At 39.5% G+C, this 13,634-nt stretch overlaps 1 protein-coding gene across 23 annotated transcripts in view; it reads right to left on the reverse strand.

Moving 5' to 3' along the window:
• Positions 1-13,634, reverse strand: part of GRIN2B (glutamate ionotropic receptor NMDA type subunit 2B) — an 849,505-nt gene that overhangs the window by 195,001 nt on the left and 640,870 nt on the right. For all 23 annotated transcript variants that reach the window (XR_013179559.1, XR_013179558.1, XR_013179557.1 and 20 more), the window contains one exon: positions 3,578-4,176. Coding sequence is in view for 17 of the 23 variants with exons in the window: in XM_077170132.1 (XP_077026247.1) it covers positions 3,578-4,176 (599 nt within the window). In the remaining 6 variants the exon portion in view is untranslated. The remainder of the gene's footprint in view (positions 1-3,577; positions 4,177-13,634) is intronic.

The following is a 13,634-nucleotide window of genomic DNA, read 5'->3' on the forward strand; positions in this document are numbered from 1 at the left end:
CACTGATGCTTTTGAGAGTGCCTTGCCTAGTGATAACATCTCAAATATAGTCCCAATTAGTCAACCCTAACCCTTTCTAAATCCTGATAGAAAATAGATTACAGTATTCTGGAGAAAGGCTAGGGATTGGTTTCAAGAACTACACGAAGCTGCATTTGAGAGAGGGGGAAGGAAGAGAGAGAATTGAAATGAGCCAGGGATCCAGTACATGGGCAGTGGAGATATCCAAGAGAAGATGTCCAGTAGGAAGTCAGATAAAAAAAACCCAAGAAAAAGCAGGGGTCTGGGGTAAGGGGGACGTTCACAGAGGATATCTCTTAAGTCTAAGGATCCTTTTCCACCAGTATACCTGGGCAGAATCTGCCCTCAACAAGCACAAGAGGGAAATAAATTGGAGGACTCTGCTGTCTACTGGCATCTGAGGAAGTTATGGATAATCTGTACTGTGAGATTCTTGTTCACTGTAAGACTGCTACACCTGAGAAGATGGAGGTTGGCGGATGTGGCCTTCTTGGAAAGGCTACCTTCCAGAGGGGCCAGGTGAGAGGCCCTGAGGTCTTAAAGAGATGGAAACAAAGGTTAAAACCAATTGTGGTCTTTCTTAGAGGTATAATGGTTAGAGACCAGACTTCAGGGGTAACATTTACATTCTATCAAATGGGAAGTAAAATATCTGCAGATTGCTCATCCAGAGCAAGTTTTAAGATAAAAGGAGGCATTTCTGGACCATATTTATGGACTTAAGGTAACAGACATTTGATTTTCTCATGTTGTTTAGCAGATGTTTCAGATTTAATATTCCTACATTGTCAGCTTTGATTTTAATTGGCAAACATTTTGTACAATAATCTGAATCAAATTTGCATTTAACACTAAAAACAGTTGGCAAAATTGGGACTCCACAGAACCAAATAAGCAATAATTTTTGAAAGGAGATCTCTATTATCATGCAAAGAGGAGCAGAATAAGAAAGCTCCACTGAACATATTAGGGCCTTGGATGGCCTCACTCACTTCATGTGCTCCCCTGAGCCATACATTGTGCTAGAAACAGGGGATATAGAAGTAAGACATAAGGGTTATTTCTTTCATAGAATGTGTGGGGAAGGGAAATGAAAAAGCATGTAATTACAATAAAGTATGAAGAGTAGTTTCATTGGAAAAATACAAGATCTATTGAAGACACATAACAGGGTGTCCATGGCTCAAGAAAGACTTCCCAGCAGGTATCGTGACAAGACAGAAGCTTGAGGGATGAGTTGAATGAGGCAGGTAAAGGAGCTTCAACGTACAGGTGTTTGGCAGGAAAGGATGGAGAGAATGTTCAAGGCAGATGAAAGAGCTAGAGGTGAGAGAGAACACGGAATCTTCAAAGCACCAAAGTTTAGTATTACAGAAATGTAGTGCTCCAGAGAACGAATGGCATAAGACTTTTCTAGAAAGATAGGCAGGACCCAAGCTGCGGAAGACTTTATAAACTGTATTAAGGCTAATGGACTTTGTTATGGGACTTTATTATAGGAGCAATGCAAAGCCACTGAATGGTATTAAGGAGGAGAGTCATGAAATCACGTTTTCGTTTTGTATCACTCTGCCTGCTGAGAAGACTGAAGAGTAGAATAGAGAGCAGGAGGATAATCTAGGAGCCCCTGCAATGATGCAGGTAAGAAGAGATGGGCTGGGATATGGTAACGAGCAGAAGAAAATAAGGGAAAGCACTCCAAAGTATGGAGACTAAAATCTATGGAAAAATTACGTGATTGACTATGAGGTGTCAGAGATTAGGAGTCAAGGATATTTTGAAATTTTTTTATTTGGGGCAACTTGGTAATGGGATGTGTCCTTTATAGGAAGTACAGATTTGGTGAGGAGTGATTGGGAGCAGAATGGGAGAAGAAGTGAGTAGTTCAGCTTTAGATATGGTGAATTCAAAGTGACAAATTCTAGTCAGTTAGAAATACGGACCTTTAAGGGAAAGGTTGAAGCGAGAGCCATCAATTTGGGGAATATACAGGCATCAATGGCATCCTTGACAATGGATAAGGAAAGAAGAGGGTCTGGGACAGAACTCTGAGAGGCACTAATATTTAAAGGATGGATAGAGGAAGAGTAGTTTGTCAAGGAGCCTGAGAAGAAACTATCAGAGAGGGAGGAAGAAAAACAAAACAGTCTGTCCCAAATAAGGGATAATTAACTGAGAGGGAAAAATAGAAGGTTCAAAGTGTGAGAATATTAGGATTAGATCACAGATACAGCTACTTTAGTTTCAACCCTGAATAAAGAGATTAGCCTTAACTGGATTTAAGAGTTTAGCTAACTCCCTTCTGGAGGTTCAACAGGAATAATTAGGAACCCCCTTCAACCTCCACTGCATGTATTTTAACCTTCCTATAGAAAATTTCTATTATTTTATTTCTTAAGCTGGATGATGGGTATTGAATATGTATTATGTTTTTCTGAATACCTTTCTGTATGTCTAATATAGTTCATCATACATTTAAAATAGACATATTGTTGAGTGAAAGAAAGGCAGGTTATTGAATAGCATGCATAGTTTTATTTCCATTTATCCAAAATCGTAGATCTGTTTCCACATGCATACACACACAGAGAGCGATGTCGTGAAAGATGTTAGTTACTTGAAAGTAATTATTTTAACAGTGATTATCTCTGGTTACTCAGGTTTAGGGTGATTTTTACTTTCTTCTCTATGCTGTTCTGTGTTGTTTGGACATTTATAATGTGCATACATGGCAGTTTTATGTAAATAATAAAACCACAAAAGCATTGTGTAGAATCTTCCATCCCACACAGCCATCTTATACTCCTAAGAGGATGTGCTTCTGTCATGGCTAAGTTATGGGAGGTGAGGCCAGGGGAGCATAGCCCTACCCATGTCTCTATCTTGCTCAACAAAGCAAACTAAGAACATAAAAACTGCCTCCATTGCAGCACTCTCGCCCTTAAAGACAGAGAGGAAGAGCAGGTTCTTAGGTTAAACCACGCCCATTCCTTCAAGAATAAAATAGCCTATAGACCCACGTAACCTGTTCTCTCTCCCCTCATAGTACAATAGCATTCCAGAGATAAGTGGACTGATCCTCCCTTATTCCTAAGACTACTGCATTTCTCGTAGTGACTAAGTTCTTAGGTGTCAGAAAGGTCTGGATTCAAATCCAAGCAGAACCATTTAAATGTGACTTCGGACAATTGGTCTTTCCATGCTTCATCATCCTATGTTATAAAATGGAAACAATTTTTTAAATCTGCCTAATGGGATTGTTGTTTTGAGTATTATATGTTTTGAGGTAAAATATGCAAATCACTTAAAGAAACACCTGGTACATCGTAAGTGCTCAATAAGAAGGAGTTTTTGTTATTGTTGCATTTCTTAGAATACAAACACAGCACAAGGTTTGCTTTGGAAACACTCCCACCATCATCATTACCAGTGACCATCCCAGAGACCAGCCTTTTACCTCCTTTCATCTTGAACCGCTCTTCCTGAACCTTCAATCCCACTCTTTGGAGAATTCTTTTAACCTCCACCAACCACATGCTCTCTGATCCACACTTACCTGTTTAGCATATTAGACTGGTAGATTCTCTTCTCATGGGTATTATAACAACTACTCTTGGGCTCAGGAATGAAGCTATGCTCGGACAGCATGTCGGAAGCAGCAGTGGTGATTATGGCAATTCCATCTCTCACTCTGGCAGGGAGGCCATAGTCCCATTCATCGTAGGACACAGAGATGAGCCCAGTTGGGAACTCCGAGGGCACTGTGTCTGTATCTCCTGCCACCAGGCTAGGCACGATCCACGTGTAGCCATAGCCGGTCAGCCCTACTGAATTAGCCACTTCAAAGATGTAGGTGGCTTCTTCCTTAGTACAATAAAGAAGAATGATGGGGCTTTGAAGTTTCTTAAGCTGGTTCTGGATCTTAGAATCTCCATCATCCAGGGACATGTCCAGTAGGAGAACTTCCTCTAACTCCCAGCCCACAAAGCTATTCTCGATGGTACTGCGAATCTTGTTAACAAAGTCTTGGTACCCAGGGAAATAGGTGGTGACAATAGAAAAGATGTACCAGTCATACTCTTCCATGATGTTTAGCATTACAGAAGCCTGCTGTTCAATTGATGGGCCAAACTGGAAGAACATGGAGGATTCATCCTAAAGAGAAAGAGTCAAACCAAGATGGTAAGAGAGAGTTTTGAACCAATTGGATTTAACACTCCCTGTCCCACTCTCAGATAAGTCTTTTAAATTGCAGATGTTTGAACAACAAGCATTTATAAGAGCTTGACTTCTAAAACAGACAACTAGACTTCAGGGATGAGCAGCACTGCCAGGGCATAGGACAGTATCTCCACAACAAATACGCTAATATTTGGAAAGTGACATAAAGTGGAATAAATATGATAAATGGCTTCATGTCCTTCAATTCAGGTTTTTCTATCAAATGATTTATTCAGACACATACACGCACATGCAAACTTTCCATTTCCTGAGCCTTTTGATTTCTCAATTGTGGATGTGTAGCATTCAGTCACAGAGTGCATAATCCAAAAAATGATCAGTCTATACTTAAGCCTACCTATGGAGATGGTATAGGCAAAGTGGCACAGCAGGTAGGTGGTACTCAGGCATGAATCAAGGAGAAGTATTTTAGGATAAGATTGGATCCATATATTTTCTATAAAGATGTAACTTTTAAATTAATAGCACATTTAGTTTTCTTTCTTACTTCTACTCTAATAATGAGATATGCAAGTTAGAGCTCAAACATTTTACTTAAGTTACACATTAAAATGGCTTGTATTCAATATCAAATATGATTATTTTAGAACAACAGATAGAAAACTGTTCTTTATCTTTGCTATATAATGCCATGGATTCTATCTGGTCTATTTACTACACATCAGAATTGATCTGTTTTCTCACTCTTTTTTTTTTTTTTTTTTTACATGGGCAGGCACCGGGAATTGAACCCGGGTCCTCTGGCATGGCAGGCAAGCATTCTTGCCTGCTGAGGCACTGTGGCCCGCCCGTTCTCACTCTTTTTGAGGGAGAAACCATTTAAAATTTCTCCTAATTTAGGCTGTATCTTACCTGTTGCTCTGAACTGCAAGCCCTGCATTTATCTCCACTTATTCTAGAAGAATCCCAAACAACAAACTGAGGATCCCTTAGCCTGTTGCTCCTCTCTAGGTCCATTTCTCCTGATTTTCTCCTGGGTAATGTTATCTCTTTTCTTGGTCTGGATCCCCTATCTTCTATCTGGTCGTTCATGTCCTTCTTGTAATAATCCAAGCTAACAAAATTTTGTCTTTCTCAAAGGGGCTGTTCTTTTTATCCTCTGGACTACGGCTTCAAAATACAAATACGAAAGACCAGGATTTAAAACAAAATTATACAGCATTTTCTTAATTGAGGAACATATTTAGTATATAGTATGTCTTGGGCATTCACTATTGAAAAAATGGATATAAATTCGGAAATATCCAGCTGTTCGTCCAAAGACGTGATTCATCAATGAAACCTGCCAGGGCCTCTGTCTTCCCAGAGACGTGTTTACTTCATATAGTTTGAACTCTTTACACTTCTCTCAGGCCATGTGGGACACTTGATCATTTGGGGGTGATTCTTCCTGCTGAGGGCAAAATGGTGCTGATCATGGCTGTCTCTCCTGGACTCAAACATAGTATCAAAGAGGAAGTCTCATAAAACCACAGAATTCAGAAAGATAGGGAGGGTGGTACTACTCCAAGAATGGGCAGTAAGGGAATGAGAACTAATTCAGAATAGAACAATTACATCATTTGTGCCCCTTCCAAACCCTGGCCAGCTACCATCTTGGTCTCCTCCTATTACAACACAAGTAAAGTTATCGAGGCTAAGCTGCCCATGGTGTTAGGTTACACAATACAATGGGAATCAAAGACAGCAAAGCTTAATTATCCAAAGGCTTGTTAGGGGACCATAGAGAACCACAACAGGAAAGAAGGGCCAGTGACAGAACAACACACCCAGAAGACTTATGGTTTTAAAGAAATATCCCTCTGTTTTTCTTGTTATCCTTCCAGGTAAAGAGAATTCTTGGCATTCTCAAATGAGACATATTACCATTCGAGTTTCCACAAGCCCAGTGGATATAGGTAAGTGGCAAAAACTTTCAAATATACCTTAAGATGTACAGGCTCAGGCTGAAAGAGATCCCACTTGCATACAAAGCAAATCTACCCATTCTGGGAAAAATGAATGTATCTTATGGCAAGGAGGTTCTTGAATACAAACAAAGTTTCATATACCATAAAACCACAGCTGGCTTAAACACAGAGTAAAATATAGCCTTGAGAGAAAACCCACAGGGTTCCATAGTAAGTAAACCCATGCTAATGAGATTGAATTAAAAAGAAAACCAATCTATAAAATATCAACCTGACCCTCCCCTCTCTCTTAGTGTTCTCTTAAAACTCTCCAACAATTATAAAAGGCACTGCCAGCTACTATGTTGAAGAAAGCCAATGTATGCTAAGAGTGAAAAAAGAGAAAAGGAATATAGCTCCATTTTACCCTACCCAGCCTTTATCTCACCTTCTATACCCTCCACAACTTCATCCTTTTTTGACATCCTTTTTCTGACTCCTCTGTCCCCATCAATGTCTAGTTCAATCATTTTACCTTGCCAATTCTTCTTTAATTAAGATGCTTATATGACCATTTTACCTGTGGCAAAGGGGAGGTCAGTGAAGCCAAACAGAAATCAAGAGACAGAGTTATGGCTTGGGCAAATGTTTCCTGGTATAATGAGTGATCCAGTGTTATTAATTTAGTTGACATCAATCTGATGTACAGCAATTGGGAACAGGACCGCACTTTTTCAACAGAGCTTTGGGCTAACTATAAGCTGCAAACAGTGACAGGCAGTGCAAATTATGACCACAGCCACAAATCAAAGAGTAATCTTCATGTGTGCACACAGTGGAAAGGACGGGTAACCACGCATATATCTTTGTGACTCCCAGAATGCACAGTGATCACCATAAGAGGTGTCATCTTCAAGGAGGAAGGCAGGGATGTAACTCAGTCTGTAACTTACTTTTCTTTCCATTTACATTTTAACCTCCCAATGCCATTACAAAATCTTGCAGGGGTTCTTAGAAGATTCTCCTCTTCCAAGTGAAGATTCCTAGTCAAATTTACTGCATAAATGTACTTCTTCAACTTGCATTGAGGGCATCTTTAAAGGTTTCCTTTATAAATGCCTATCATTACTGAATTGAGCAATTAGCAAAAGGAATGTAGAACTATGCAAAGACCGCATTGGCTAGAACTGTTATTCTGGACCCCCATCATTTTGATGTTCATGGTGCTTATTTGCTAAATCATAAGAAGGATAAAACTATATTTTTTCATTCTCTGATTGTCTAGAAAATAACTGTCTAAAAATTAGTAGTGTATGAAATTATTTTTCTGTATCACCCAATTCCTCTACCAAAAAAAGGACTAAGTGTCCCTGCTGCTAAGAGTTCACCTGCCTGACACTGTTCAGCTGTTGGCCACCTCTAGGGACTGTCTCAGCTGCAAAGAGCCACCTTACCCAAAGTCATGTCCCCTTTCTGAGGCAAAATGCATTGGATGACTGGTCCTCTTCCTAAGTCTGGGGCTATGAAGGGAGAGAACTGTACTCTCTTCAGGACTTACCATAGTATTGGCCGGAGCTTCCATTAAAACTGCATCACAGCTGTACTTCTCCCATTGCCTAACCTTGCCCAAGCTTTCCTTCCCTTTCACAGCGTTGTTTTCAAGAGCACTCTCTAAGAAACCTCCTGCCCACTAATCTCCATCTCAGGGTTTGCTTCCCAAGGAATCCAACCCAGGACTCTTTTTTCAACATGGCAAAGAAATGTCTTAAAATAGAAATGATAACTATTTTCACATATTGAAATGATTTATATGGCATTATGATACATCTTTGCCTATAGGCTTTCAATAGGAGACCTGGGACCTATCGGTAGAAATAATAAAAAGGTATTATTTGGCTGAATGTAATAAATGCATTTGTGACAATTATAGTTATTTAAAATTGAATGTATCTCAGAAGGCAGTAAGTTCCCTGCTGTTATAAGCATTTAAACAGGAGCAGGATTATTATCTGACAAAAGATTTCTCCCCAGCACTCTATCTGGAAAAGTTCATGCTTGCTTTTAAGACCTAGTTCAATATTATCCCTCTTTCGTACATAGGTCTTTTCTCACTTCCTTGTCAATTTAGATGCTCCCACCCTATGTTCTTACAACAATCTGTACATGCCTCTATTATAATACTTAACACATAATAGGTTTATCTCCACCTCCTCCTATTAAAATATAAGTCTCCTGAGGGCAGGAACTGGACTTTATTCATCTGTGAATCCCTAGGTGGCAAACAAAAGAAATTTTTAAAAGTTAATTGTATTATATAAAGAAGATTCCTTTATTGGATAGGAAATAAATGGAAATGACCTTGAAGCTCTCATCTGTTAGTACATATCTGCCTCATAGAAATATAGCATGCTTGAAATGTTAGGCATAAACTACACTTTTATAAAATGTGAGGGTATTCTCCTTGTAGCCAGTCAGAGTGGAAGAAAATGCTACTAGCCACTTACTTGCTCCCCTTTGCAGCAAACACCTTGGAATCCTCATGTATGCACTTCCTCCAATGCCTCTTCTCCCATTCTCTTTTAAACTAACTCCACTCAGATTTTCTATACCACCACTCCACTAAAACACTTCTTATAAGGCATTAGTGACCTTGATATGGCCAACTCCAGTGTCAACTTGCTGTCCCCCTTACCTGTATGCAGCCTTTGACACGGTTAAACACTCGCTCCTGATTTCCAACCTCTTGACTTTCCCGCTATCCTACTAAGTGCTGTGTCTCTGTTTCCCTTGCTGCCTCCTCCTCTTCCTTCAGACCTCTTAAAGCTGGAATGCCCCAAGGTCACTCTTTGGTCCTCCTACCTCTTCTATGAGCATTCATCTCCTAAGAGATCTCATGTCAACATCCTGGTTTAAATACCATTTACACGCCAATCATTCTCACAGTTTTTTCTCCAAAACCTCTAACTTACATATCTAACTGCCATTCTACATCTCTAGCTGGATGTCTTAGAAATATCTCCAACATTTGCAAAACTGAACTCAATTTTCCCCATTTCAGTTAAAAGTAACTATCTCTCCTATTCTAACCCCTCTCTTTCTCTGAAATCCTATATTAAATCTATCAGGAAAACTTGCACAGCTTTAGCTTCAAAATAGACCCAGAATCCAACCACTTGCTATGATCTAGTCTCAGCCACCATCACCTCTCACCCAATTATGGCAAGAGCCTGCTAACTAGTCTCCTGGCTTCTGTCCCTGCTCCCATTAGTCTATACTCAACACAGAAGCAGGAGTGATCTTCTAAAAACTTAAATCATAAGTAGTTCTCTGGCCCCAAACCCTCAATGGCTTCCCAATTTCCTAAAAAGAAAAAGCCAACACTCTTGACATGGATGTCCTTACTTCTGGGACCCACGTCCTCACACTCTTTTACTCACTCTGTTTCATCCATTCTGATCTCTCTTAAACATACTCACTTATTCCTGTTCCAGGCCAATCCTCTAGCTATCCCCTGTGCTTGAAACACTCTTCCTTCAGATATCCACAGAGCTAACCCTTACCTCTTTCAAGTCTTTTACTGAAATCTCACTTTCTCAACAATAAAATCCTAACCATCCAATGGAATCTGGAGACCTACCCTCTTCCATTATGCTAATATCATTTATCTTGCTCTATTCTTTTCTTTTCTTTTTTTGGGGGGGTGGGGTAGGAAGTGGCAGTGCATGGTCTGGGAATTGAACCCGGATCTCCCGTATGGAAGGCAGGCATTCTACCACTGAACCACTCAGGTACCCTTCCATTATTTTCTTTTTGTCATAGCATTTATCATCATCTAATAGACTACGATTTACTTATTTTATATATTTATTATAACCTATCTCTCTCCAACTAGAACATAAAAACCATAAGTACAGGGATCATAATTTCTTTGTTGATTTCTGAAACCTAGCACCTAGAGCTGGTCCTGACTCATAGTGGACTTCTGGGAAATATTTGTTGAATTAAAGAATTGAGTAATTACTGCTACAATGAGATAATCCTCAAATCCAGTTTACCCTTGTTGGCTATCCAAATGTAGCTATATTTTTTCTAGTATCTTAAGTCTTCCACATTATTCAAATCTTAGTTCTTTACAACATCATAGGGATTATGATCCTGCTAGGACATTAATGCAGTTTCAGATGAAATACATTTTTTCTTTTAGTGTCTCCTCTTATATGGGTAAAAAAACTTCCTTCTCTTCTTCTAAATTTGGTTTCTGAGGAGGATCTGTGTCATAGGAATCTAGAACTGCTAAACTTTCACAGAAGTCTTTCTCCACTACCATCAATTCTAACAGGGATGTAGAAATGGTGAGGTGAGGAGTCTGGGTTACCTCCAACCCTGTGAGAGAACTCCTGGGCAATTTCTTATTTATTCCTTTCACAATGAGCATAGAGTGGAAGTAGCATATGAAGGACAAAAATCTCCTTCCTCTCTCTAAATAAGTGGGAGCCTTTCCTCTCTCAGTTTAACCACCTCGTTTGGCGATGAATAATTCTGATTCCACACCATCACTTTAGGCGACTAAGGTTGGAGGTAGTGAATTAGGGTGGATTTGATTGGTATCAATGTTTTGTGAGCAAGATAGAGAAAATGCCTGATGCTCTCCAGCCTTAGAGAAATACCTTGTCTGAAACACAGTGAAGGCTTACGGATGGAGAATCATGATCTCTCCTGCCTGTGAAATGCCAAACTCATTCTTTTCTTTAAATTCCTTGAACAAAGAAGAGAACACTCTGGGGTTTCATAAGCTGAAAAAGAGAACTTCAAGCACATTGGGCTGGTTTAAGAGCCATTCTGGAAAACTAAAACCACTCACTCAGAAACTAGCATTCTTTTTCTTATTTAGAAGATAATTTTGCTTTCTCCTTGAACTGTGCCCCGTTTTCCTCTCTGAATCTCCCTCTTGGATTGTGTCAATCAATAAATTTAGGCCATAGCTAAGAACAGGGTAAAGGTATTCACTTTGAGACTGTTTACAAGGCTACTCATAGTGTAAGTTCCAGAGACAATTTTTTTAATTCTTTTTTTTTTTTTACATGGGCAGGCACCGGGAATCGAACCCGGGTCCTCTGGCATGGCAGGCAAGCGTTCTTGCCTGCTGAGCCACCGTGGCCCACCCCAGAGACAATTTTAAAGCAACAAGTAGCTTATAAGCAACAGGAAGGATAATAAGAAGGGAAGAATAAAAAGAAAGGAAGATTATCTCCCCCTAGGCTCCCAAATGAATTACAGAACTAAAAGTAAGGAAGCAAAGGGCATGGAGAAAACTAAGAGAACTTCTAAGATGTGTTTGTGTTTCTCTGTAAGGTATCAGGACTGCCAAAAATCTTAATAAGGCTATTTCATTTCATATTAAATTAAAATTCCTCTCCTTGACTTGCTCCATTACATACAACAAAACAATCTTAAAGAGACTGACTCGTATTTTTAAGAGGTTCTTTTCTATAAAAGATGAAGCTGACAAATTTAGCAACAATCAAGTTCCATGATTGAATAAATGAACTTCTAAATAAACACAAGAGAAGAAGGTAGGGGGAGAGGAAGTTTAAATTAAAAAAAAAAAAAGATAGAAATGGGTAGATAAAACTAGTATAAATGTTAAACCAATAGTATTAATTAGGTAGTAGGGTTATTAGCATCAGACTAAATTTATTTTGACAAATGTATAGAATCAAGTGTGTTCAATTCTAATACAGATATGGGCATTTTAGAGAAAGAAAGTACCATAAAACTAAACCTAGCAACCAGTGGAAAGCAGAACATTTCTTATTAGATATGAAATATTAAATCCAATTCTTCATTATACCATCAAAATCTCTTCATTTACTTTGATTCAGGGGGTAGAATCTACAGAAGAACTGTGATTAGTATTACAGAACAGGCTAGTTTGCGTATTTGTCATACTTGCAGCTTTTTTTTTTCAGAGTAAAGATGTTGGACATTTGTCTCAAATAAATTAACATTCCCATCTTTTCATACTCATTTGATCAGAAGGCATGCCATAGACCTGTGGGAATAGAGGTGCTCAGAAGACGGGACGGGTAGAAAAGCATTTTATATTTAATTAAGCTATGAGTGCTAGTGCCTCATTTGTTGCCAAAAATAACAAAAGCATTGGCTCTGGATACAGTGGTTATGTTTACATACATGGATCTCTTCAAGAGAAAACTGGAAAACAAAAAGCTTTGTCTTTTGGTCCCTGTTCCACATGGAGGGAAAGACTAAGCACCAAAGAATTTAGAAATTTGATTCAGTTCTACCCACTCAGACGGGCTGACAAGCCAACGTCTCCAATGGCAGAAGGAAGTTTCTGAGATTTTGTCACTACATTTCCACTGATTAGTTTTCCTAGGTCTTTAGGTAGGAAAATTGATAGCAACTTCCTCAAATAACAGAAAGGTGTGACTGTTCATAGTGAAAGTGGATTTCATTATGAAAGTGGCCCACCCACTTGAAGCCTTCCTTCCTATCAGCCTTTCTGGGGGCCCAGATCAAAGGACAAATTTCCTCACATCCTAAATCTTATTCCAGCCTCTGCTAGATGAGGAGCCACACACAGAACCTCCAGCTACTTTGCACAGTTGGAAAGTAGTTGCCTAAGTCCTTGGATGTTGCACTCTGTTTCCTTTATCTGCAGATGCCAGCTGAGGTCTGACACTAACCCCCCTTTCCTACCCTTAATGGTGAAATTATTAGTGCCTTATTAATCCCAACATGCTCATGCGGCTTTGACCCCTGTGTATCAACCCGCTGCTACCCACACCAGTCGCAATCACATAGAGTGGGTTACTTGCTCTTAATTAGGGTACTAAGAGCTTGTTGGCCTCTATGCTGTCACAGACCACCCCATGGCAGGGCCAAGTCTGGTCTTTCTCAGCTTTCTGACCCTCCCCCAACTTACTCTTCATATCCCTCCTGTCCTGTCTAATATCTGATGGTTTGGATACAAGTTTAAGATTTTCTTCACTGATTTTATATTGGAAAATGCTCTCCTTTTTCAGAATTATTCAGCTCTTACATTTGCTATGGATGCTGGTCATTAGCACCAAAAATGTATCTTTAAGATTTCAGTGTTCCTATTGCCTCTTCTTCATTTTCTCTCCTCCTACCTCTGATGGGAATGGGCATATGATGTCTCACTGAGAGTACAACACAATCAACTAGAACCTATACCAAGCTCCTAACCAGATACAGGGAGAACCACCCAAGGACCATTTCTCTAACCATAAAATCTTGTCTGTGATCCTAGAAAAAGCAGTCTATCCATTTATCTACTTATACAAAGAAGGAATAATTAGTTTGAAAGATACAGAGCTTTGTGAATCCAGCTTCCAGTACTGTCAAGGGCCACTCCCTCTGGCCTAGACAGTCCCTCTGGCTACCAACACCAGAAGCCATCATGTTACTTGTAAACAGTACTGCAGCCCAGGCTGAGGT

This window comes from Tamandua tetradactyla, chromosome 7 (genome assembly GCF_023851605.1).
Source record: "Tamandua tetradactyla isolate mTamTet1 chromosome 7, mTamTet1.pri, whole genome shotgun sequence".
NCBI lineage: Eukaryota > Metazoa > Chordata > Mammalia > Pilosa > Myrmecophagidae > Tamandua > Tamandua tetradactyla.